This window comes from Gracilinanus agilis, chromosome 4 (assembly GCF_016433145.1).
Source record: "Gracilinanus agilis isolate LMUSP501 chromosome 4, AgileGrace, whole genome shotgun sequence".
Taxonomy (NCBI): Eukaryota; Metazoa; Chordata; class Mammalia; order Didelphimorphia; family Didelphidae; genus Gracilinanus; species Gracilinanus agilis.
In genome coordinates, this window is record NC_058133.1 from 166,525,765 (window position 1) to 166,553,202 (window position 27,438).

Here is a 27,438-nt window from a genome sequence, read left to right on the forward strand (position 1 = left end):
TGGGCCTGGGTTTCTTCCTCTGTTAAGTGAAGGAGTTACACTGGACAACCAGGAAAATTCCTTCCAGCTCTAGGAGTCTGTGACTTGGGTTTCTGCAACAGCAGGCCACGTATGGCTAATGACCAACACAGTATAAACACCAGGTGCCACATTAGCCCAGAAGGACATGTTGCTATAGACTAGACAAGACTACGCTTGATCAGTCAAGGAGGCTTTGGAAAGGAGTTGGGACTTGCAGAATCACAAGGATTTGCCATTACCATCATGAAATCATGGATCTTTTAGAATATTGAAGTATATGGCCTCTAAAATGGTACTTATCAGATAATATAGTATTGACAAATAGATTGCTTAAATCCCTCCCCAAATCATTGTCTTCTTTCTGTTTAATTTAACCAGAATTCACTAAGTGACTATGTGTGCTAAAGGAAATAATGCTAGTTACCCTCAAGGAATTTGCATTGTTCTAGGCCCAATCCTCATGCCACTCCTGGGGGAGATCCTGCCAGATTTCTGTCTTTGGCCCCATTTGTTAGTACTCTTTGCCTTCTTCAAATTACCTTGTTTTTATTTCTCCATTCACATGATACCCCCAAAATAGATTATAAATTCCTTCATGAGAGGGAGTATTTTGTTTTGTCTTTGGGGATCCCCTGTGCCTGGCACAATGCTTGGTACACAGGGGGTGCTTACTCAATGTTTCTTGGGTTGAATTATCCAAGCTTACAAGGAGAAGTATCACAATAAAAATTGGAATCCAAGATCCTCTGACTCCAGATCCAAAGCTATTTTTCATCCTACTTGAGCTGAACCTTGAAGATTTTGATTGGGCAGAGTAGAGAAAGGTGGGAAGAAACAGCTCAGGCTATGATCCTAGTGCTAGCAAAGAAGGAGGGGTTTCCCCGAGTTTGGAGAATCTCTCTCATACCCTTTGATGTTTGGAGGAACTGGTTTCTCTCCTGTCCAAAGCAGCAGTATACAATTCATCCCTGGCCACCCATCTCCCAAATCTCAGGAGTCCCAAACTAGCTGAAACAGATCCATAACTGATATGAGGGTTCCCTAGACACCCCCAAAGCCCAGATTGTGTCTCAGGTCAGAGAGTACATAAAAGACTCATTTTCCCTTGCATTTCTGCAGTGCTAAGGGAAGGTGACTTTGATCTAAGAGGAAGATCCCCTCTGGCCTCCCCCTACATTCTTTTTTTTTTTTTTTAAACCCTTACCTTCCATCTTTGAGTCAATACTGTGTATTAGCTCCAAGGCAGAAGAGTGGTAAGGGCTAGGCAATGAGGGTTAAGTGACTTGCCCAGGGTCACCCTCTAGGAAGTAGCTGAGGTCAGATTTGAACCCAGGACCTTCTGTCTCTAGGCTTGACTTTCAATCCACTGAGCCACCCAGGTCCAGAGAACTATCACCAGAGAGAAAAAATAGGAAAGCAGCAGCTAGGAGGCTCAGTGGATGGAGAGCCAGGCCAAGAGACAGGAAGTCATGGGTCCAAATCTGGCCTCAGACACTTCTTAGCTGTGTGACCCTGGGCAAGTCACTTAACAACCATTGCCTAGCCCTTACTCCACTTTTGCTTTGGAACCAATACACAGTATTGATTCTATGACAGAAGGTAAGGGATGAAAAAAAAATGAGAGGAGATAGAGAAGTTTAAGGAAAACCTCATATAGGATGAGGTACAATTTTAAAGTTTGCCTTTTACATATTATATATTATTTCTGAATTTATATAGTCTCTTTTACCTTACAAATAAATCAAAGAAAACTCACTGTTATGGTTGGATGGATGAAACATTATGGCACAATTGATAAAGTTCTGGACTTAGAGTCGTGAAGAACTGAGTTTAAATCCTGTTTCAAACATTAGTTGTGTAACCCTAGTTGAAACACTTAACCTTTCTCTGCCTTGTTTTTCTTCTCTGTAAAATGGGGGTAATAATAGCACCCATGGAGCTATGGTGAGGATTAAATGAACCTCTGTATGTAAAGTTCTGTACTAGTTGTCCCAAAAGCCATGGTACCTTTTTTTTTTTTTAAACCCTTGTACTTCGGTGTATTGTCTCATAGGTGGAAGATTGGTAAGGGTGGACAATGGGGGTCAAGTGACTTGCCCAGGGTCACACAGCTGGGAAGTGGCTGAGGCCGGGTTTGAACCTAGGACCTCCTGTCTCTAGGCCTGACTCTCACTCCACTGAGCTACCCATCTGCCCCTCCATGGTACCTTTTTAAGCTTTAAGCAGCACCAAGATTTTTAGGACACCTTGTAAAAATGCCAGCTATTATTATTGTATGCATTGAGCTTGGAATCAGGAAGACTGGAATTCAAATCCTACCATGAATGCTTAACCTCTGTGTTGCCCTGGGATTTAATAAATGGGTTTAGATCTGCTTTGGTAGAGTTTTTATAGTGGGAGCTCCTTAAGCTAAGATTTACAGATATGATTATTGTTGTTATCATTGTGGGATCAGGAAGGGGTAAAAGGAAAAAGGGAGTAAAAGCCAGAATCAGGGCTTCAGTTATGGTCCAGAAACAGGAAAAATGGTAAAGGTTTTTTAAGGTCTATTGCAGACAGAGTCTGAACCCAGAGAACCTTACTGCTATCTCAGTAAAGAAGGAAGATCCCAGGAGCTCAGAGTGCCTCAGGTTAGGATTCACAAGATGACAGAATTAGATCTAGAAAGAACCTCAAAGGTCCAAATGCTTTATTTTATTAAGAAGTAAACTGAGGCCCAGAGAGGAGAGTTGACTTGTACAAGGCCACACAGGTTCTAAGGAGCAGAGGATTCAAACCCAGGCCCCCCCCCAATCCAAATCCACTGCATCCAGCACTTAGCATAGTGCCTGGCACAAACTGGCATTTAATAAATGTTTATTGACTGATGGCATTATGCCGCCTCTTATTTCAGGAATCTATGAAAGTTTAGAAATTAATTTTTAAGGGGTTGGGGGAAGCCCTGGGGCCAAGAATAAAAACTTGGACCTGGCCCAAGTATAGAAACTGAGACCACAGAAAGCCACTGTGGTTCCCCAGGCCTCCATCCTCTAAATGGTCCAGTAGATGTTGGGTTCCTCTTGAGGATATCCAGCAAAGTGTGAGAAGGGTCCAGTGTCTGAATGGTCCTGTGGAGGCTGGGATCCCCCCCAGGGGGTCAGGCCAAGGGCTAGAGTGTGAATGGCTGACTTGTTCTCAGAGCAGCGCCTGGTCCCCATTATAAAAATAACAACCTCCCTCCAAACCCACACCCCTTCCCCCAACAATAACAAAATGTACCATCCAACTCCCATAGTGATTATCACCTAAAAGGGCCTTTCGAGGGGGACACAAAGAAACCCTCCATTGCCAATACTTGACATTGGATAATGGGCTATTCACACTGAATGATATTTAAGGAGAGGACCCCCTCCCCTGCCAATTCTCCTCCACACCTGGCGCTCTCAGCCCCTGGCTCCCAAGCTAAATCTGTCTCTTTGTACAGAGTCAGTTATGATAAACACTTGCCCTTTGACTGATAAGAGAGCTCTGCTCCCCCAGAACAACCCACCCCAGCTCCCATCCCCCTCCAGGCCAATATTCCTATCTGAAATCAGGGTGAGGAGGGCCCCTCTCCCCACCATTCATTCCATTGCCCCGCCTGGAATTTCTCCCCTCTCGAAAGTCCTTACAGAATGATGGGAAAATAGGAGGGAATAATTAAGAAAATCATTAGCGTCTCTAGGCCCATCTGAGGGGGATTAAGGGATTAGATGCCTTCCCCACCAGGCTTCTCCACTTTAAGGTTATTGGGGGTGGGGGGATTCTGTTTGTTTTCCTCAACTTTTTTTTCCATGTTGGAGGGAAAACCTAGCCCCCTGTCCTTCCATATGCCTTAGGTCATAGGATATTTGGAATGGGTGCTGATAGAAAGAGAGGAGTTAGTTCCTAGAATCATGGGATTCAGAGGTAGAAGGAGTCCAAGAGAATCTAGTCCTTTTTGTTTTTGGACCCCTTTGGGTGTCTGGTGAAAGCAGTGGATGCCTTCTCAGAATGATGTTCTAGACCTCCAGAGTAAAATACATAGGACTGATTATAAAGGAAAACAATTCTACTGAAGAACAATGATTGAAATACTTAGAATAAAGCAAGTTCATGGACCACTGGAACTAATCCGGCTTCCTTATTTTACTGATGAAAAAAGTAAAGCCCAAAGGAAATGTGTTGTATTGTGGGGGGCTTGAGATGAACCCCTGGGTCAGGAAGGGTACTTTGTGCAAGGATGCAATACTCCAAAACTTAGCTTAAAATAAAAGGAGAAATTTATTCATTTAGAAGGTAAAGTTGAATCTGGCCAGGAGGACAGCAAGGGTGGAAGACTGCCTCCTAGGTGGAACAGCATAGATGGAAAACTGCTCCCTGGTGACATCAATTCTGGGGTCTTTATACTCTTTACAATAGTGAAGACATGACTCTAGAGTGGTATGCACAGAGGCATGGGCAGGGGGAGTTTTGCCTGAAGACATAGGGGGTGACCCCCATAGTTTAGAGGGCAGATGGATGTCTGAGATACAACTTGATGTGATATCAAGGAGGTGTATCTCTCTGTCCATCTCAAATCTAAAGGACGATCCAAGAAGGATAATCCTCTCAGGGTCTTATAGGAGTTATCAGATGTTTTGGGTTGAGAGTCACAAGGATAGAAGAGAGCAAAGGATTTCTCTGCCTATAGTTTGCCTGAAACACTTCTATAGTTTGGGGGGTACAATGCCCATGCCAGATTGGACTTGTTTCAAATCACACAAAGGTAAGTGACAGAGTCAGATTTTGAACTGAGGTCCAAACTCCAAATCCAGGTCTTGCTCTTTCAGTCATGTCTCCTCTTCCCCCAGGCTCATTGGGGATGACCCAAAGCCCCTGTCTGTGTCTGTCATGAACTACAGCCCATAGCCCACCCCTGCCAAGCTGTTCCTGATGCATGGAATGAGAATAGAAATATAGAAGGGAATCTTCTCCCTCTCTCAAACCACCATCCCATCAGGAGCCAATTTAGAGAGAGAAAAGTGAACAGGAAGGCAACCAAATGGGGACACCACAGTCCAGAATTACCAGATTAACCTAAATCAGCTTCCCAGGAAGAAAGAGAAGGAAGTGTGAGGGAGCAGAAAAGAAAGTATGTCGAAGGAACTTTCAAAAACAAAGTTAAATACCAGAAGAAGGTCAGAGACAGGAAGTTCCCAGATGCACCAAAATATTCAGAGCAGCATTTTCTGGGGTAGCAAAGACATGGAAATCAAGGAAACCACCACACATGGATTAGGGCATGGCTAAACAAATCATGCTGTATTAATATAATGGAATGGTATTACACCATAAGAAAATAACAAATAGGAACAGAAGGAATTAAGAGAAGTATAGGAAGACATAAGAACTGATGAAAAGTGAAATAAGCAGGAAAACAAAGTACACAATTATTACAATATAAATGCAAAAAAAAAAAACCAAAGTGCATAATTATAATGGCTAAGCTTTGTTTGGTGGTGTAGTGGAAAAAGTTCTGGATCCTCAAAGTGAGGAAAACCAGAGTTCAAATCAGGTCTTACACACTAACTAGCTCCTGACTTTGGGTGAGTCATTTAACCTTTGTCTACCTCAGTTTCCTCATCTGTAAAATGGGGATAATTAATAGCACCTTCATCCCAGGAGTTATAAGGATCAAAGAAGATGATTTGCAAAGTACTTGGTGTAGAATAAGTGTTTAGTTCAGTTCATGTTTGTTATCATTCTTCCTTCTATGAAAAAAAAAAGCCTGTATAAATTTGTAAACAAAAATGATAGAAAAAGACCAAAAGATATAAAAACCAAAAATTTGAAAATTGTCTAATTGTAAATATGTTAAATTGGTTTTGCTATTGTTTAAAGTTAGTTGTAGGGCAGCTAAGTGGCACCATTGATAGAGTGCCAGGCCTGGAGTCAGGAAAACTCATCTTCTTGAATTCAAACCTGGGCTCAGACACATACTAACTCTGTGCCCTTGGGCAAGTCATTTAAGCCTATTTGCCTCACTTTCCTCACCTGTAAAATGAGCTAGAGAAGGCAATGGCAAACCACTTCAGTATCTTTGCCAAGAAAACCCCATCTGGAGTCACAAAGAGTTGGATACAACTGAAAACAATAACACAAAAAAAGTTAATTGTACAATCAATTACTTATTTAAAAAAGAAAGGGCACTGGACTTGAAGTAAATTCTAGCTCTTGGATAAATCTCTTCTCCTTTCTGGCAGTTTCCCTATCTGTAAAGTGAGAGACCTGGATAGGATGGTCTCTGAAGTGCCTCTTTTTCTTCCTGTCAATGATTTTTCAGGGATCTTTCTATTTCAGTCTATATCCATCTCTTTTTGTTTTTGTCTCTCCTTCCCTTATTCTTCCTCTCTGCCCTGCGTCTTTATTACTCCATCTCTCAATTGGCTCCCCCTTTCTTTTTATATCTTTTACTTCCCTGTGAACATGGACAGCAGAGACTGCTAGACCCTGCTAAAACTTGTTTGGCAATAGCTGAACAGGGATGAAGGCTGAGAATGTCTTCCTCAGCTAAAAACATTAGAGATCAGAAGAGGGAATACAATCAGAGTCTCTCACTACCCCTCCACACACAAAGAAACACACTAGCTTTATGGGCACCAGCATACGGGTTTAGTTTTCACAAAGTCCATCTGTTGCTTTGGTGATTGTTGCTGTTCATCCTTCACTTTCCAAGAAGACTGATAACATCAAAAGGCTGATGTCTTGATTTGCTTGTGAATTGGATTGAAGTGAGGCAGAGTTGCATAAAGTCTTCAGCCTCACTCCCTTCCAGAAGCACTGAAGTCCAGGGGCAGGACCAAAGTCAAGATGATTGGTGATGTCCCAGGATGCAGTGGATCACCTTGGCTTCTTTGATGTCTACCAAGCTCTAAGAGCTCCACAGCACTTTCATGGACATTGGAACAAATTGTTCTCATCTGCCCATCCCTCCAGGCAAAGTCTTCACAAGCTTGGGTTGAATAAGAGTGCTTGAACAAGACAATTAGTAAACTCCCATCCAGCTGTAACATTCTGTCCTCTCGATACTAATTGGAAGCCCCCGTTATGGGTCCAACCCTGTGGTAAATGCTGGTGTGGGTGTGGGCATGAAAAGGTGAATTGGGAGTAGGAGATGTAGAGAAAGATATCAGAGAGGTATAAGGTATAAGGCACAATCCTCAGCTTAGTTGGAGAGAAAGAAATGTACACATCAACATAGGACTTTTAAGATAAAAAACATTCAGTGCCCAAAAGAATTTATCTTTCAAGGTGGAATTTTAGGTACCATGACAGATAATCGAACCACAAAGACTTACTCCTTCACAAGATCTTACAGCAATGACTTCAAGGGTTAGAGAGAAGGGGGCAGCTGGGTGGCTCAGTGGATTGAGAGCTAGATCTAGAGATGGGAGGTCCTGGGTCCAAATTTGGCCTTAGACACTGCCTAGCTGTGTGAACCTGGCAATCACTTAATCCTCAATGTCTTGCTCTTACCTCTCTTCTGCCTTGAAACCAATACACAGGATTGATTCTAAGACAGAAGGCAAGGTAATTCTGGGTTTCTTGAAGCCTATCTGAATGAAATGCAATCTGGTAGGTTCTATATTATGTTGGAAAAGTTTCATTGACTATCTTGGCAAATGACTATGTCTATACCCCAAGAACCAACCTGGCTAAATCTGGAGAGGTAGCTTATCACCAGGCTGGCTGTTTGGTGGCTAGTTCTTTGGTGTCAGCAATTCATGAAGCAAATTAAAAAGAGAAGATGGGTACTATAAAACAGTGGTCATCAAAACAATATGGTACTGGCTAAAAGACAAAAGGGAGGATCAGTAGAATAGACGGGGCAAATGACCTCAGCAAGATAGTGTATGATAAACCCAGCTTTGGGGACAAAATCCCACTATTGACAATAACTGCTGGGAAAATTGGAAAATGGTATGGGAGAGATTAGGTTTAGATCATCATCTCACACCCTATACCAAGATAAATTCAGAATGGGTTAATGACAAATATAAAGAAAGAAACAATAAGTAAATTAGATGAACATAGAATAGTATACCTGTCAGATCTATGGGAAAGGAAATATTTTAAGACCAAGCAAGAGATAGAGAATATTACAAAATGTAAAATGAATAATTTTGATTATGTTATATTAAAATGGTTTTGGACAAACAAAACCAATGCAACCAAAATTAGAAAGGAAGCAACAAATTGAGAAAAAATCTTTATAACGAAAACCTCTGACAACAGTCTAATTACTCAAATTTACAAGGAGCTAAATCAATTGTACAAAGTAATAAATGTTGGAGGGGATGTGGCAAAATTGGAACATTAATGCATTGCTGGTGGAGTTGTGAATTGATCCAACCATTCTGGAAGACAATTTGGAACTATGCCCGAAGGACTTTAAAAGACTGCCTACCCGTTCAAACCCGGCCTCAGCCACTTCCCAGCTGTGTGACCCTGGGCAGGTCACTTGACCCCCATTGCCCACCCTTACCACTCTTCCACCTATGAGACAATACACCGAAGTACAAGGGTTTAAAAAAAAAAAAGACTGCCTACCCTTTGATCCAGCCATACCATTGCTGGGTTTATACCCCAAAGAGATAATAAGGGAAAAGACTTATACAAAAATATTTATAGCCACGCTCTTTGTGGTGGCAAAAAAATTGGAAAATGAGGGGATATCCATCGACTGGGGAGTGGCTGAACAAATTGTGGTATCTGTAGGTGATGGAATACTATTGTGCTAAAAGGCATAAAGAACTGGAGGAATTCCATGTGAACTGGAACAACCTCCAAGAATTGATGCAGAGTGAAAGGAGCAAAGCCAGAAGAACATGGTACACAGAGACTGATATACTGTGGCACAATCGAATGTAATGGACTTTCCTACTAGCAGTAATGCAATAATCCAGGACAATTCTGAGGGACTTATGAGAAAGAACGCTATCCACATCCAGAGAAAGAAGTGTGGGAGTAGAAACACAGAAGAAAAACAACTGCTTGATCACATGGTTCAATGGGGATATGATTGGGGATGTAGACTCTAAACAATCACCCTGGTACAAATATTAATAATATGGAAATAGGTCTTGATCAGTGATATACATAAAACTCAGTGGAATTGCTCGTTGGATATGGGAAGGGAGTGGGAGAAGGGGAAGGAAAGAACATGAATCATGTAACCATGGAAAAATATTCTAAATTAATTAAATAAATAAACAAACAAAAAAAGATAAGATGGCCCTCAGTCCTGTAAGATCCTCTTCTACTTCTTCAGTGCAATAGGAAGGGAAGAAACAAGTGTTTATTAAACTAATACGTATCAGGCATTGTACTAAGTGCTTTATATAAATATTATATCTCATTTAGGTTCTATTATTATCCCCATTTTACAATTAAGAAACTGAGGCAGATAGAGGTTAAATGACTTGCCCAATACTTTACCTACTGTGCCATCTAGCAACCTAAGGGTAGAGGGATAGAGAAGGGGACAGAGAATAAGTCGAGGTTTTCCAAATCTGTATGTTAATTTTGCTATTGGTATTGTTAATGTAAAATTCTTGTCCAGTAGCCAATGAGAGGCTTCACTTCTGCTAGGAGTGAGCCACCCTGGTGTTGATATCCTTGTCATCAACTAAATCAGAAGACCAAAGGAAGTTAAAGGTAAATGGAAGTGTATAATTGTCATAAAATTCTAGTTTTATAAAAATTTTTCTTATTTGAGAGTAATTTTAGAATAAGAAACTTGCTGCCTCCCTGAACCAAGAAAGCGAACTGCTTAGAGAAGGGGCCATGAAGATACCTGCAGAAACCACACACTGCACCAAAAGATCCAGAATGAACTTTAGGCTATACTGAAATTGAACTGAAGGGGACTGAACACAGTTATTCTGAATGTAACCTCTTGGGCCAAAGGGGACTTCCCCCTAACTGTTTTTTTTGTTTTTTGTTTTTTTTGGTTTTTGTCAATGCGTCTAGCAAACATTGGTTTTGCTCTCTCTCTTTTATTTTCCTCTTATCTCTATTATAGTTTCCTCTTAGAAAGTGCAATATTGTATGCAACTTTAGTTAGAAGATCTTTAGAGATATAAGATAGTTATGTTTAGATGATCCACTGGGGAGACTAGTCTCCCAAAAAATCACAGGGGAGATTGCGTTATTAGAATCTGTTACCCTAAAAACTATAATTCCCAGAACCACACTCTCCTCATGTTACATGCTGACGTAGGGAGGATATAAATTTGGTGTAGCCCTCCCTCTCCCTCTCTACTCTTCCTGTGGTGGTAGCTGCAGACGTGGAGTTTTTGTGAAGGTAGAAAAACTTAGCCACATGGTTTTATTTTGTTAGAGAATTACCCTTTTATTCCTTTACTTCTAGTAATTATTAATAAACCTTATAAAATATAATACTTGAGCACTGGACATTAATTTAAATCTACAGAAGAATGACTCTTGGGTGATCTCTTTAGGGAAGAAAATAAAGGAATGAGTAGTATTGGGTTTCTTATATTTCCAAGGACAACTCGAAGCATCATTTCATGGGATATCTGGTTGTACTATATTCACTGCTATGATAAATATTTCCAAAAGAGATTATCATGAAGATAATTGCTCTTTATGTACCATCTATTGGCAGAGGATGAAGAGGTAAAAAAATTCTAGGAAGATCTTAATGATAACCCAGTTAAATCAATATAAATTCTAATACATAGTTGGCCTCAATGCAAAGGTGGGTATAGGGAATTACAGGGGAAAAAAGTTCAGAAAGCATCATTCAGGAGTAAATAAGAAGCCAAAGAGATTAAAAGCATGAGAATTATACAGAATCTTCATACCAAAGTATCATGAACTTTCATTTGGAGAAGGGAGTCACTGGACATGATGAGCACCAAATATTTGTAAATGAAATTGATTATATTTTAACAAAAAGGAAATGATTCCTTCCTGACATATGACTCATTTCTAAATCATTTGCCTGCCTGCACAGATAACTAATTTTAAAGGACAAAAATCAAAATCTATTTCAAAGTAGAAGAAAGAATAAAAAAGAGGTATGGTATACAATTGAGAGACCTCAGACTTTACCCATTTAAACAAGCTATTGAAGACAAGAGATTGACACAGACTATTATCATTTATTTCCTAAGGAAGTTTAACTCATAAACCAATCACCACAATGAGGATACCAAAAAGTCAGGAAACTGCCTCAGTCAGCAAACACTTGAGCTGTTTGCCAAGTGGGGAGATAGGCAGCCAGATGCAAGACTGGTTTAGAATATAAACTCATTTGTAAAAGGATGATGGTGGGAGATTAGGAGAAGTAAAACAGAAGCAATGGAGAAAAAAATAAAGTATAGAAAGCTTTGGGAGATCAACAAAGCAAAATAATCCCAGAGTCTTTAAAAGCTAAAACTTGGAGGACAATAAAGAGATTAAAAAAATCTCTGAAATTTTCTAAAATATTTTTTTCTCCATCAAGGACAATATAGCCATAATATTTGACTTCTAACATCACAGTCTCTGATATGCTGGATAATGAAATAAAAATGACACTGAAGAAAAAAATACCAGGAAGAGAAAGTAGTCTAGGCCAATTACATATACAGAGGAGATCCATGCTAGAGTTAACCTAATTTTAAGAACACTGAGGGATCAATTTGCAAAGAACTTAATGGGGGGCAGGGTATTGAAGGCATGGACTGAATTTTTGAACTTTATTGCTCCCCCTAAAAGTGACTAAGGGAATATAAATAAGCCAGTGCTTTACTTTTTATTCTTTACACCTAACTTTCCTATCTTTACATAGTTTCATGAGAATATTCCTGCATTGAGGGCATACTTGATTAAAGTATAAGAAACAGGCAATCTTTTATAAATTCGATTCCATAGAAGACTATAAATAATATTTATAGCTACACCATCAACTAAAAGGTAAAAAGAATACAAGATTCCTTGGTGTTTATTATTTGCCTAATACCAAAAAAAAGCACTGAATTTGGTAGAACAAAATGTCATCTTAAAGGCATTTCTCTAACAAGGTATCTCCCATATTCATGTTAAAAGTCAAACAAGATTCCTTGAATATGTAACAACTAAACACAGTGATAACCACGTCCAATCGCCCTCTGATTATTAATATCAAGCAAGCTATAAAACAATGGGAGATATGCTCAGCAGAAATGTTTGCCACCATAACAGAGGATGTTCAAGATAGAATGGAAATGGAAGAAGAATTCTCTACAGATGCTGGCTGTTGCTTGTCCTTCATGTTCAAAGAACACCAGTGATGTGATGGGATGAGGTCTTGACTTGAATTGAAATAAGGCAGTTGTACATAGTCACCAGCCTCACTCTGCCAGTCATTAAAAGTCCAGTAGCAAGTCAAAAGTCAGAACAACTGGTGATGACTTGGGATGCAGTGGATAACTTTGGAATCTTCAATGTCCTACCAAGCTGTAAGTGCACCACAGTGGCTGCTTTAGCCACCTTCTGGTTATTGGAGCAAATTGTTCTCAGTTGGAAGGGCAGAGCTAATTCATCAGTACTATATATCTTAGACATTATCTGCAAATGGACAATAAAGTAGGCTTAGAATTGCACAATGGTCCTGATTGCCTTGAGAAATTGCCCGAGGCTGTTAATGACCCTCAAGCTTCTTCTTGAAACTAGGGCCCATGGGGGCAACTGGGCAGCTCAGTGGATTGAGAGTCAGGCCTAGAGACAAGAGGTCCTAGGTTCAAATCTGGCCTCAGACACTTCCCAGCTGTGTGACCCTGGGCAAGTCACTTGACCCCCATTGCCTACCCTTACCACTCTTCTGCCTTGGAGCCAATATATAGTATTGACTCCAAGATGGAAGGTGAGGGTTTAAAAAAAAAAAAAAAAACTAGGACCCAAAATTTTATCACCAATATTCTTCCAGTGATATTGCATGGATTTGAGCCATAGAATAACTCCATTCTCAAGAGTTAAAATTGAGGGTCCTCCAAAGGGCAGCAGAAAGATGCATTTTAAGCAAGACAGGCTACATTATCAGTAAAGAACTGGATCAAATAAACAATGCAAAGCATGTTATATGGAACAAGTATGACTGGAAAAGTAGAAAGTAGACAAGGATAATCAATAGACAATAAGCATATTCTGTCAGTACCGACACCATGTCAAGAGAACTAGAGAAATGTCTTCAGTATGATGGATGAACTTCCTTTGGCAAATTTAGAAAAGACCATGGGGACATGAGTACATCGTGATCTGCATTATTTGATGGAGTATTCACATCAATAAGTTCATCATGCTATTAAAAGTCAATAGAGGGGGCATCTGGGTAGCTCAGTGGATTGAGAGTCAGGCCTAGAGACAGGAGGTCCTAGGTTTAAATCTGGCCTCAGACACTTTCCAGCTGTGTGACACTGAGCAAGTCACTTAGCCTCCATTGCCTAGCCCTTACCTTGGAGTAATACACAGTATTGATTCCAAGATGGAAGGTAAGGGTTTAAAAGAAAAAATAAAAGTCAATAGAGGGGCCAGCTGAGTGTCTTAATGGATTGAGCACCAGGCCCAGAGACAGGAGGTCGTGGGTTCAAATCTGGCCTCAGACACTTCCTAGCTGTGTGACCCTGGGCAAATCACTTAACCCTGTTGGCCTCAGTTTCCTCATCTGTAAAATGAGCTGGAGAAGGAAATGGCAAACCACTCCAGTATCTTTGAAACTAAAGAAAACTCCAAATGGAATCCCAAGGAGTGACATGATTGAAAACAACTAAACAACAAGATTGCCTACTTAAAGCACAGAGCTCTATGAATTAGTCTTATAAGACTAATCATTATGATTCCACCCCTCAACCTAAGGCTCAAAACCACATGAGAGAAAAGCCAAAACTAGAACCCAGGTCATTTGGCTCCCAGTCCAGCAATGCCATCTATCCCATATCATCTCTTTTTCTCTCCAATACCATTATTCTTTCAAATGGTGTTGGGACAAAATGAAGCGTGAGAAATTGGGGTGAAGAGGAGGGGGACGAGGAGGGGGGCAACTCAGTCTGTCCCCTCAGAACTAGAGCCCCAGACAGCAACTCATGAGACTGGTGTCTGGGGCAGGGGAGAAATCTCAAAGTGAAATGAACTAGAAAGGGATTGGAAACAAGTGGGCCAGTGTCCAGGCATCCACACTCCTCCACGCGGAAAAGATGGAGATGGATGGTACTGAGCTGGGGGTGGGGGAGGCTGCAGCACTGCAGAATCAAACTCCCATCCTAGGAAAAATAAAAGGGGGTGGACTCCAGCTAAAAAACCATGAAGGGATGACTGAAAGCTACTGCTACAGGGAAAAACTAGGTTGAAAAGAGGAGGAGATTATGATGCTTATCTTTGAATCTGGAAATTTCCCAGGTTTGACAGACACCATTTTCTCTCTGAGACACTCTTGCCAGAGCGGACTCTGCCCTGGCCTCGAATGGCCAAAATTGACATTCCATCCAGAGCCTGCCCTACTTCTCTGAAGAGCATCCAGAAACTAGGAGAATGGTTAGACAAAAGCTTGCAAGCAGTGAGAGACACCACTGTGGGAGGCATGGGGTTTGGGGAATGAGGGACCACCTGGGAATACAGGAAGGAAAGAGTGGGAGGAGAAAGGTCAGATTTGGGAAAATCAGAATTCATACTATCCCTGGGGAGGGAGGCAAGAGTCTCTGGGATTCTGTGAAGAGCAAACTCTGTGGGGAGGGAGAGCAAACTCAAGCAACTGGACATCTAGTCCAAAGGCCTGGATTTGACCAAGTCATTTTCTCTCTGTCTCTGTCTCTTTTTGTCTGTCTATCTGTCTATCTGTCTCTGTCTCTCTCTCTCTCTCACTTTTCCTCTCTCTCTTTCTCCTCTCCATCTGTCTGTCTGTCTCCCTCTCTCCCTCTCTCTGTCTCTGTCTCTCTCCCTCTCCCCTTTACTCCTTTCCCCCCCATTTCTTCATCTGTAAAATGGGGTTAATAACACTTTCATTGTCTACTTTCAGAGTTGTTAATGGGAAAGGGAATTTGTAAATCATAAAGCAGGCATCGAGGTGGCTCAATAGATAGAGCTCTGGGATTGGAGTCAAGAAAATCTGGAGGTCAAATGTGGCCTCAGATACTTACTAGCTGTGTGACTCTGGGCAAGTCATTTAACCCTGTTTGCCTAGTCCTTATCCTTCCATCTTAGAATTGTTACTAAATCAGAAACTCAGAGCTTCAAAAAAAAAAAAGGAAAAGAAAAGAAAAGAAAAGGCACACTAATGTGTTGTTAGTAGAGGTATGAATTGAGTCTCTAATTCTGGAAAGCAGTATGGAACTATTCTCCCAAAATTACCAAATTATGCATGACCTTTGACCTGGTGATACCACTACAAGTCCTATTTCCCAAAGAGATCAAAGAAAGAGGGAAAAGACCCTTAGGTACACAAATATTTATAAAGGTTCTTTTTTATAATAGCTAAGAATTGGAAACTAAGACAAGGGATGAGGGGGATACATATTGAGGAATGACTGGACAAATTATGCTATATGGATATAACGCAATGTTAGTGTGCCATAAAAACTTATGAAAGGGACAGTTTTGGGGAAACTTGGGAAGTTGATGCAGTAAAATGAGTAGAACCCAGAACCAGTAACAACACTATAAAGACCAACAACTTTGAAATACTTAAAAGACTCTGATTGATGCAATCACCCACCTTGATTCTAACAGAGCCATGATGGACTCAAGGTACTGTAGGAGACATAAAATATATTTTTTGGACATGCCCAGTCTGAATTTGTTTTGTTTGGTTAAGCGTATTTATTTTAAGGATTTGGATTTTCTTTTCTTTTTTCCCCAATGAGAGAGGAAGGTAAGAGGGTGAGAGAGAAAGCAGACATTATTTTTTTAAATTAAATTAAAAAATATATAAAAAGGTAGTGTTTGAGGCAGCTAGTTGGCTCAGTGGATAGAAAGCCAAGCCTGGATTCAAATATGGTTTTAGATACTTCCTAGCTATTAGTGCTTCAGCAAATCACTTAATCCCAATTGCCTAGCTCTTACTATATATTCTGCCTCGGAACAGATACTTAATATTGATTCTAAGACAGAAGGTTAGGGTTATTTTCTTTAAGTGATGCTTGAGCTTTCTTGAAAGCAGTTCTACATGGAAATATGTATCATAGGATAACACATACAACCCATATCATATTACCTGCTATCTTGTGAAGAGAGGAGGAGTGAGAAGAGAGAGCATATGAATCTCAAAATGTCAGAAATGATTATTAAAAATTGTACCAACAAGTAATCCAGGAAAACAATTAAAAACTTAAATTTAAAAAAGTAGTTCTAACATCCTAGATTCTATGTTCTAAATTTCTTTCTAGCCCTTACTCTGGGTGCTCTCTTTAGATACTTTAAGAGTCATCACATGGAAGGGTTAGTCTTCTGCTTGTCTGCAGAGATTAAAACTAGAACCAATGGATATGTAGTGAAATATATGGCTATAGATATAGATATGTGGATATGTAGGGCTATAGAGAGGCAGATTTTGGTTTGATATAAGGAAGAAATTCTCAATAAGCAGATTTTTCTAACAATCAAATAAGTTGAGGGGGCAGTTGGGTGGCTCAGTGGATTGAGAGTCAGGCCCAGAGATGAGAAGTCCTGGGTTCAAATTTGGCCTTGGATACTTCCTGGCTGTGTGACCCTGGGCAAGTCACTTAACCCCCATTGCCTACCCCTAACTGCTCTTCTGCCTTAGAACCAATATACAGTATTGATTCCAAGGCACAAGGTAAGGGTTTAAAAAAACAATAAGTTGAGCTGTGACTTAAAAGAAATGAACAAAAAGGAGAGCTTAGGTCAAGCAGAAGAAGGAAACAAGTATTTTTTAAGGACCTACTATGTGCCAGACACCATGCTCTACAAATATTTTCTCACAAAAACCCTAGGAGGTAGGTATTATTATTATTATCTCCATTTCATAATTGTGGAAACTGAGACAGAGAATAACTGGGTTAATTAACCGGCCTCCAGTCACCTAGTTAGTAAGTATCTGAGGCTAGATTTGAACTTGTCTCCCTGCCTCCAGGCTCAGGATTCTATCCACTGTACCACCAGCTGCATTTAGCCAGTTTTCTCTTTCTTGGGTTACCTGGTGGCCTGGAGTGGGGATGGGGAGGCCTTACCATACATATGTCTGCGGGACTTAGTTCAGACACTCAATCGGCTTAGCTCCATCCAGCTTAGAACTCTAGAGCTCAAGAGATCTACCCCGTCTAGCCTCCTCAACAGCAAAGGTTACAACATTTACCACCATGTCCTGTGAGACCAACTAAATATTAAACGAGACTCAGGATTTGTGAGGATTGGCCACTAAATGATGAAAGTTTGGGACCGGGATCATTCTGAAATAGTCAACTATGGCAGGACCTTCTCAGACCTTCATGCCCACACTGATAGGTTTTTTGGAAAAGAAAAAGGGAAAAGCAGAGAATAATGGAAAAAAAAGAGAAGGAAGAAAGATCAAGGAAGAGAAGAAATTTTAACCAACTAGCAAATCCATCATGGAATATTCCTACAATAGAAAAATATTGGAAGGAAGACCCACATCCCTGAGGATATTTTTTTTCCTAAGGAAGCAAACGTGGTGTCTGCTGCCTGTTGAGTCCTAATATGAATTCAGATTTGAGGGTGAGAGAATCTTCAGGAGAGCCCACATCTGGGAACAGGGCCGGCCAGGATGTGCCAGAGAAGGAAGGTTGGAATGCATGCCCAGAATTCTGGGAAAGGAGAGCCACGCACTCCTCTGATGCTATGTTCCAAGCTGGAAGGGAGCTCACAAGTAGTCTGTCCAACCCCCTTCTAGTTCATCCAACCTCCTCCTTTTGCAGAGGAGGAAACTCCAGAGCGGGCCAGTTCTGAAATCTTCCTCTCCTGTCCCATCTCTGCCTTACGAGGCCTGGACTTAGAATGGCTCCTACCCCAATCCCCCTCCATTTTAGTCCATTTTAGTCCACTGCCGCCCTTCCCTGGGAGCAAAATCCCCAGATTTTAGGAAGGGGACCCATCGATGCCAACAGGACAAATAGATGCTAGGAGGCAGACATGGGGGGGTTGGGTTTTTAGGGGAGTGGGGGAAGCACAGTTCTGGAATGCGGAGCTGGGGACTGAAGATGGGCTGGGCAGAAATAGACTGTTCCTCACTCTTTCTTCTCAGGGGCTGGTTGATTAGACTCCCGATCAGACGCCTCAGACAATGGCGGTCTGTCCTGAGTGCTTTTGGGGCAGTAGCTCATCCGTATGCAGAATGACCGCCTTCCCCCACCCCCCACCCTTCCCCATTCAGGCCTTGGAAACCGGGGAGGGGGAGAGATTTTCACAGGCCGTTGGCCCATTTGCATAGCCCAACTTGTCTCCAGCAGACATTGGATGGCATTGTTTATCGGGCCTACGGGGAATGGGGGAGGGGGGAGCTGGAGAATGGGGGGAGATAGGTCGGGAGGAGTGAGAGGATGGGGAGAAGAGGGAGCTGGGGAGGCAGACAAGATGAGAGAGGCAGAGACAAAGACAGACAGAGAGACAGACAAACACAGAAGGCCAGAGAAAAAGGAGAAAGGAGGAGAGAATTGAAGAGAGAAGGGGGAGGGAGAGGAGGAAGACTGAACCCGTGAGATTTGGGGTGAGCCAGACAGTGGGAGGGGGGCAGGCATGAGGGAGACCACGAAGAGGTCTTAAGCCCAGCCAAGTTTGTCTTTCTTTCCCTCCTTTTTCTCCCTCCATCCATCGTCCTCCTTTTGGACACCCATGCCGTGTCTAATGCCTCTCTAGCTGGGACACTGGTTGGTTTGGCGTGCTGTGAATTCCAAAAGGCTGGACTTTCAAGTCCTTTCCCAGGCTGGTGGAATGGAATCTAGAAAGTCCATTCCCCAAGAGGTCAAATTCTCCAGCTCTTTGCTTCTGGGCCTTCTCTCCCTCTTATCCACTCTTAAGTGAAAGAGGTCCCTTCCTCATCCTCCTCTCCAAGCTCCTGGTACTCCCACCCCTGAGAACTTAACCCAAGTCTTCTCTGCTGAACTTTCCACCTCTTCCCTTGTATGGGAGTCTCAGGGTCTCCAATTCAAACTCTGCCCCATCTATCACATCTTAACCTTCACCCACTTCAGAGCCTTGACCTCCATTGTTTTCCCGATAGCTTTCTCTCTCAACTTGATTCCTTCCCTCCTTAATAACCCTGAAATCTTGTACCCCTTTCCAGGATGCTTTGGGAGCTTCCCCCAACTCCAGCTCTGCTTCCTCGCAACCTCTTCCTAGGTACTGCTCCCATGAATCCCTCTTTCATCCCTGTATGTTTGGGGGTTGTGGGTCGTTTTTTTGTTTTTATCAATGTTCTAGGCATGGGTCCCTTCTCTCCAATTGAACTTTGGACTCCCCAAGGGCAGGGACTGTCTCCTCCTCCCTCATTATCTCCCTTCTCCTCCTCCCTGCAACCCCCAAAGCCTAGGCCTGGGGAAGCCCACTCCATCCTGTTGGAATGAGAGTGAGTTCAAGGGCAGGGTGAGTGTCCAATTGTCCTTTATTGTTGGGAATAATGGCTGTAATCAGATGGGACATCTTAAGGGACGGCCTGCCTAATTGTCCTAGAGAGGTGAAGAAGAAACACCCCTCGACCCCCTGCTCCTGTTGGGCTCATTGACCTGTTCATTGTCACCCATTGACCCAGCCTGAATGGAAAGGCCAGTCTGGAGAGAAAATGGTGAAAAAAAGAGAAGGCAGACTAATACGGTTGTTAGAAGTGGGAGGGAGAGAAGAGAATAAAGAAGGAAAACACTGTCCTAGGCACTGGGGACAGAACTAGAGGGAAGAGGAGGCAAAGCCTTTCATTATGTACTGCAAAGTGTAATGGGGGAAAAACACTGGATTTGAAGCCAAATGGAGGATGCTGGGTCAAACCCTGGCGCAGCTAATTACTAGTTTGTGCTTCTTGGCTTCGGTTTCTCTGTAAAATGATGCTGGATGAAATGATTTCTGAGGTAATTTATAGTTCTGAATCTCTGAGCTCCTGATCTCAGAGAATTGCTCATGTGCTAAGGAGGGGTCCACACTCCCTCCTTCTCCTCTCCTCAGCCCTATTTTGTGGTGAAAGTGGGCTAGGAGGCAAGCAGAGTCCATTCTAGAGGTCCTGCCTCACTTTTCTTTGGTTGCCTCTTCTGTCTCCAAGCTTCTTGGCTGACCTGGCCTCTTTCTCTATCTTAGTAAGCCATCTGAATATCACACATACATCCCTCCCTCCTTCTTTTGCCTATTTTGATTACATTCACCAGTTCCTGAATTCCTCCTCCCACCTCCTCTAGGCAGCCTTCCTAGATTGACCATGAGAAACAATAGTTTCTCTTAGCCTCATCCTGGGAAAGGGCTTTTCCCTGATTCTCCTCTTGCCTTCCCTCCCCTCTCCCATTCCAATATTTATTCCACAAACACAGACATTTTTGTGGGGTATATTACATTTCACTCTATAGCCACTGGCTGACTTTTGGGGTTCTCTTTGCTGTATGTCCTCTGGTTTGCCAATAGTTATCTTCCTCCTTGTGACTGGGAGACCTAAGAAGTCAGGGACCCAGTGTGTGCCACTGCTCCAGTGAGAGCTGTAGGAAGAGTTTTCTCCCTCTTCAAATGACCTTGTGTATGCAGGTGTCCCCCCAATAGGATACGGACTCTTCGAGGGCTGGGTTTATGTTTTCATCCTTGAATCTTCAGTGCACGAGACAGCATTTTGCAAAGCATGAGCACTTAAGAAAAGGCTTCTTGCTTTCTAGTTAAAGGTACCTTCCATGGAAAAAAGCCCGAGACTGGTTTCTAGTCTCATCTCCACCGCTGTGTGCCCCAGGCTGTCCCTCTCTAGGCCTCTGTTTTCCCATTTATAAAATGAAGGGATTAAATTAAGGTTCTTTCTAGGTCAAAAATGGTGACTCTGGCAGTTATAGTCCATTGCAATGGAGCCCCACACTCCCTTTCCAGCCCTGCTCCAGTCTCTTCCTCTAGTCTCCTTTTCTCCAAAGGCTGAAATCTTTCTCTTCTTCCTCAGGGAAGCTGTCCCTGACCCCACACAAGGGAATAAGGCGAGATAAAGATTGAATAGCACCTACTATGTGTCAGGCACTGTGCTAAGCATTTTACAAATATTATCTCGTTTAATCCTCCAAGCAAGCCCAGGTGGTCACGGTTGTTATCATCTCCATTTTACATCAGATTAACAGAAGCAAACAGAGGTTAAATGACTTGCCCAAAGACACACAACTAATAAGTGTCTGAGGTCAGATTTGAACTGACTCCTGACCCAGGACTCTAACCACTGAGACATCTAACTGCCTCTCACAGTACTTGGTATATAAGGGGCACCTGACACGTTTTTAATGAATTTAATTGAAAAAAGTGGGAATGGAGTTGAGCTATTAGGACACACGATGAAACAAGGGAGTGAAGGGAAAGGCTGACTCCTGTGTCCTTGTCCATCTGGGCTGGAGTTTGAATGCACCTTTCCTTGTAGATAGAGGCAGAGGAAGTCTGGAATGATTCTGGGAGAGGAAGCTGGGGCTAGGCAGAAGGCTGGCATCCTCCTCTGCCAGCCTTGGCGCTCCCTCTCGTGGCCACTACAGGGCAGTGATGTATCAGAGGCTTCTGCGGAGGGCATCCAGGGATCAGAAGAGATCTCTTTGGCCCTCGGGTCTTTTTTTCCCATTCCTGCCCCCTCCACTCTGGAGGTATCCCTGCCTTTCCCATCTCTGCATAACTCCCCCATTCATTCTTCCCACCCAGGGAGACAGACTTCCATGGGGCTGGGGGCCAAAGGCCCCTTAGACTCGGATTTCTTCACGATTCATTTCATACCAAGCAGACTTTGTTGTCACGTTAGGGAAGGTGAGAGAAGCTGGCATCTGAGCAGAGTGGAAGGAGATTAGGACATGGGAAGGCCTTCCAAGATTCAGATGAAGGAGGGGTGACATCTATAGAAATCATGGGATGTTTAATCACCTTCGGAGGTGTCAGGTCTCGGGTTAGACATTGTGTCCTGTGGCCCTTCCATTGCTGGTCCCCTGGTCCAGCCCCTACAATCTTTCCCAAATAAGGATTGCTCTTAATTGGTGAATATTTCCCTGTTTGCAACAGGAGAAATCATAGAACTTCCCAAAAGAAGAGGTGAGGAAGAACCTCTCCCAAATTCATCTTCGTCATCCCTCAGAAAGATCCTATAGAAGCCCCTGAATTCCTGCAAAGTTTAGGCCTGGGTCTCTGGGTCTTCTATCCTCAAATGTCTCTGGACTTCATCTTCATGCTCAAGAGGAACCTGGAAGGCAGAATGAAGGGAGTTGATAAGGGGGCAGAGACAAGGGTCAGGGGAAAGGGGGCTTGGACACAGTGCAAGATACAGGGCTCTTGGAATGGGAAATGTTCTTCCCATCGATTCTGTAGTGCCATTTCCACATTGAAGAGGAGGGAGAGCTGGGGAGGGGCAGGATGAAAAGAATTGATTTGTCAAAGGAAGGATGTTAGGCCACAAGAAACTGGGAGTATGGAGGAGAAGGATAGTCGTGAGAGTAGAATGGGGGGTGGAAGTGGAAGGAAAAGCCCCATGAAGGACGTCGCCAGAATAGCAATCGTATTATACCTCCCAATAGATCTGGTCCTCATAACACTGGGAATCAGGAGGGGAACCCAGGCAGGGGAGCCTCAGCAGAAGCCCTGAGAAGAAAAGGTGGGAGGGTGTGAGGTTCCTCATATAAACACCATTTGGGGTTAGGGAGGCAAGAAGGGGACCACAACAATAAAGATTCAGAGAAGAGGAAGAAGAAATGAGAAAATGACAAGGAAAAATGAGCTGTGAAATAAAAAGAACTGGAATTCTATATTCTGGACTTGAGAAAACCAAAGAGAAATGAAATCACAGATCTGATTCTTCTGTCAAGCACAAGAAAAGAGCTCAGACTGAAGGAAGGTCAACCTGAAGCCTATTTCTTTTCATTTCTTTTCTAACCCTTACTTTCGGTCCTAGTAACAACTCTAAAACAGAGGGGCAACGGGGGTTAAGTAATTTGCTCGGGGTCATACAGCTAGGGAGTATCTGAGGCCACATTTGAACCCAGGTTCTTCTGACTCCAGGATTGGCCCCCTAAATCTATTTCCCTAAGAGGCTTTCAAATAAGAAGGAAAACCCAGTTGATTTCATGAGGCACAATGCCCTGTGCATGGCAGGTCTGATCTCTTAGAAAGCAGTACCAAGTAGCAGAACATTGGACCAGGAACCAGAACTTGGACTCTAGAACTCACTCTTCCACTAATTCATTACGTTGGCCCCAGTCATTTCCTTTCCCTGGACCTCAGTTTCCCCATCTTTAAACATAATGAGGTTGAGCATGGTGGTGGACAGCTCTGTAATTCCTGCTACCAGGGAGGCCAAAGCTGGTGGGTTTACTTGAGCAAAGCTTTACTTGACCAAATAGCAGTTGGGCTAGAGCCAAGCAGGTATCTACATCAAGGCCACCACCAATATGGCAAGCCCTGGTGATCGAGGCCATCAGGATGCCCATGGAGGGGTGGACTCCTCCAGGTGGGAAATGCAGCCAGCCAAAATTCTAATGCCAATCAGCAATGGGGTCAGGACTATGAATGTCCACTGGGCAAGACAAGACATGGAGACTCAGTATCAAATAAAAATAAATAAAATGATGAGATTGAATTTGTTGAGTTCTTAGTTCACTTCTAGCTTTGACACTGATTTTAGCTCCTCTCTCCATCCACTTTTCACTCTATCTATAGCCTCTAGCCTTGTTGCCTGAGGTTGAACTGCCCTCTGGTGGAAATAGAGTGCAAAGCTTGGAAGGTTTGGGTAACAGAAAGCTATGATCCTCATCTTTGGACACCACATTCCCCTTTCTCTGGATATCATTTTATCCCTTTCGCGGCTCTCTCCTGGGCCAAAGAGAATCTCTTCTCTTCTTAAAGATATGTGGGGATATAAAGAGATAATAAAAAAGGGAAAGGACGTACTTGTATGAAAATATTTCTAGCAGCTCTTTTTGTAGAGGCAAAGAATTGGAAATTGAGTGGATGTGTATCCATTGGGGAATGGCTGAACAAATCGTGGCACATGATGGTGATGGAATACTATTGTGCTATAAGAGATGATGAGCAAGATGATTTCAGAAAAAGCTGGAAAGATTTGCAGGAACGGATGCAGAGAGAAATAAGCAGAACTAGGAGAATGTACACAGTAATGGCAATATTGGATAATGATTATCTGTGAAAGCTTGGCTCTTCTCAGCAATGCAATGATCTGGGACAATCCTGAAAATTTATGATGGGGAATGCTATCCTCCTCCAGAGAAAGAACTGTTGGAGTCATTTTTCCCATCAGTGAATTTATGATTTTATTTTGGGATTTTGGTTATTTAGGAGTTTGCTCTTACAACAACGATTAATATGGAAGTGTGTTTTGCATGACAATAAAAATAAATTTAAAAAAAAGATATGTGGGGATAGAAATTCCTCCAGTCTATCCTGCCACCCCTGATCCTCCCTCCTATGTAGTTGCTCTCTAATCTTCATCTCTCCTGTTCCTTTCATTCTACACCCTATAAATATGGAACCTCACAGCTTCTCCCTCTAAGGAATCTCCATGGAGAGTATTGGGACAACCCTTCTCTTGTCTACCTCACGACTCCTCTCATCTCCTGTGCTTGTACCCATCCCTTCCATCTTTCCTCTCAGCATCAGAATCACAGTGAGTCAAGAATAGTGGATAATGGAGGATAAGGGCTCCTGACTCACCTCCAATTCCTCCACCAAATGAAGCAAACACCAGGGTGACAAAGAGCCCAAAGAGTTGATATACAGCCTGAGATGTTGCACTTCGATGACCTTCAGCAATCAGGGGGAACACATTTTTCAATCTGAAAGAAAAACTTGGGATTGGGGCTAAAAAGTCCCAGAAAGAGAGGATGTACGCTAATGGTAAACTTGGAGAGAGAAGAGCAGGTCCCTGGAGCAGCTGTTTGTATGTTCTGATGTATACCAAAAAGAGATACTCAAAAGACATCTGTTGGTATCAGCAGTGCAAAGATCTGGACAATCCTGAAAGACTTTTTTTATTTTAAAATTTTTATTTTAAAAATATTTTTCAAAAAAAAATTTTTTTCCAAGGTTACATGATTCATGTTATTTCCCTTTCCTCTTCCCTCCTTAGCTGACAAGCAATTCCAATAGGTCATACAAAAATGTTATCACTTGATACCTATTTCCATATTATTCATTTTTATAACAGAGAATTCTTTCAAAACCAAACCCCCAAATCCTATACGCATATAAACAAGTGATAAAACATGTGGTTTTCTTCTACTCCCACAGTTCTTTCTCTCAAAGTGGATAGCATAATCCTGAAAGACTTATGATGGGGAATGCTCTCCACCTCCAGAGAAAGACCTGTTGGAGTTGTCTTTCCCATCAGTGTATTATGGATTTCATTTTGGGGTTTTGATTATGTCTGAGTGTGCTCTTACAACAATGAACAATATGGAAGTGTGTTTTGCATGAAAATAAAAAAATGAAAAAAAAATTAAGTAAAAAGCAAAAAAAAACAAAAACAGGTGGCTAGGTGGCTCAGTAGATTGAGAGCCAGGCCTAGAGACAGAAGGTCTTGGGTTCAAATATGACCTCAGACCCTTCTTAGCTGTGTGACCCTGAGCAAGTCACTTAACCCCCATTTGCAAGCCTTTACTGCCCTTTTGCTTTGGAACCAATACATAGTATTGATTCTAAGACAGAAGGTAAGGGTTTTAAAAAAAGACATCTGTCAACATCTGTCAACATCTGTGCTGGAAGGTAGCAAGGGAGACACTCTAAGAGACCACTAGTAAAAGCAACCTCTTCTATGATGTAAATAAACTCACCCATCTCCATAGGCGTCATGGGTGGCCAGCCCAGCCACAAGAGCACCAACAAGGGCTCCCAGGACCCCTGGCATCCCATGGAGGTTATGGACTCCACATGTATCTTGGATTTTGAACTTTGACTCAAGAATGGGCTGAGAGACATCAGGGAGAGACATTATACAAATAAATGAATATCATTGGACTATGTTCGACCTCCCCCATTCTCCCTGCAACCTCTCCTTCACAGAACCAATGTTAGAGCCAGTCAAATACTATGATTTTCCAGATAAGAAAACTTGGAGGTCAGAGAGAATTCAAATGACTTGCTCAAGATCACACGGTAGTTAGATAGCAGAGGTAGAATATAAACCCAGTTTTCTGACTCAGATACAACATTATTTCTACCATGCCATCCTTCCCTCCCAATCTCTTCCTTCTTTACTGTAAGAAGACCCAGATCCAAGGTGATTTGTTAATCCCTGAGCATACAGGCTTGGGGAAGGACACTTGGGTCCTAGCCTTAGGTGGCTCTCTTTCAACCTCTTGGCTTTTCCAAGGATGAAGACAAATTACTGTACCATGAGGAACTTGTATCCCAGGGTAGAAATGGTCCCAGCCAGGAATCCAGCAGCCAGAGCCCCAAAAGGTGTAATCATCATTTCTCCAGAAGTTCCCACAACCACCCCACCGGCCAGCACTGCATTCTGGATGTGGACCTGAGAGTATATGGGGGGAAAGGGGAGTTGAGATGATCATTGTCAGTAGAGAAGCCTTTCTAAGGTCATCACATCCATCCCCTGTCTCCGATGGAGTTCCCTCTCAGCCCCCTCACACTTCTGTCCTCATCCCACCCCAAGGACTCACCTGCCATGGCATTTCCCATTCCTAAATGTCCCTCTTATAATCTGACCTCTATATGTCTTGCTCTCTTACCAACCCTTTCCATTGTCCTCTGTGCAAACAGAGCCCAGAATGTGCCAACCAAGTGTCTCTTCCTGGAGAATCTCCCTTTCAAGCAGCCAGATGGTGGATCCCACTCCCCCATTCTCTTCTCCCCTTTGTATTCCTAGCACTTCCCTTCTTCTCATGGCTCTCTTCTTTCCTTTAATAGCATGAGCTGAGGAAGAGAGGCCATTGTAGACTTTTCAAGTTAGGAAGCTTGGTCCTCTGGATACTCTTACCATGTCCAGCTTTCCCTCTTTACTTAGGAGTGCAGATAAGGCAAAGGTGCTCAAAGTGCTGGCCCCCAGCGAGTAGTAGGTGTTGAGGGCTGTGCGGTGCTGACCATCCCCAGTATTTGTGGGGGCCGAGTTGAAGCTTGGCCAGAAGATCCACAGGAAAATGGTTCCTATAAAGCAGGAGAAGGGAATCTTTTTTTTTTTTTCTCTTAAGTGGCACACAAGTATATACATACACAATCAACTACAAATTAAAAGCAACTTAGTTGTTTTTTTGAAGGAAGAGATATAGGGTA

At 42.6% G+C, this 27,438-nt stretch overlaps 1 protein-coding gene across 3 annotated transcripts in view; it reads right to left on the minus strand.

The window, feature by feature from the left end:
- Window positions 1–21,204: 21,204 nt before the first annotated feature.
- Window positions 21,205–27,438, minus strand: part of RHBG (Rh family B glycoprotein) — a 29,831-nt gene continuing 23,597 nt past the window's right edge. For 2 of the 3 annotated variants that reach the window (XM_044676406.1, XM_044676404.1), the window contains 6 exons: window positions 27,146–27,312; window positions 26,543–26,680; window positions 25,983–26,116; window positions 24,865–24,986; window positions 22,706–22,779; window positions 21,205–22,384 (listed from right to left, as the gene is read on the minus strand). In XM_044676406.1, the coding sequence (XP_044532341.1) occupies window positions 22,316–22,384; window positions 22,706–22,779; window positions 24,865–24,986; window positions 25,983–26,116; window positions 26,543–26,680; window positions 27,146–27,312 (704 nt within the window). In that variant the 3' untranslated portion in view covers window positions 21,205–22,315. The remainder of the gene's footprint in view (window positions 22,385–22,705; window positions 22,780–24,864; window positions 24,987–25,982; window positions 26,117–26,542; window positions 26,681–27,145; window positions 27,313–27,438) is intronic. The other variant, XM_044676405.1, reaches the window with a different exon arrangement.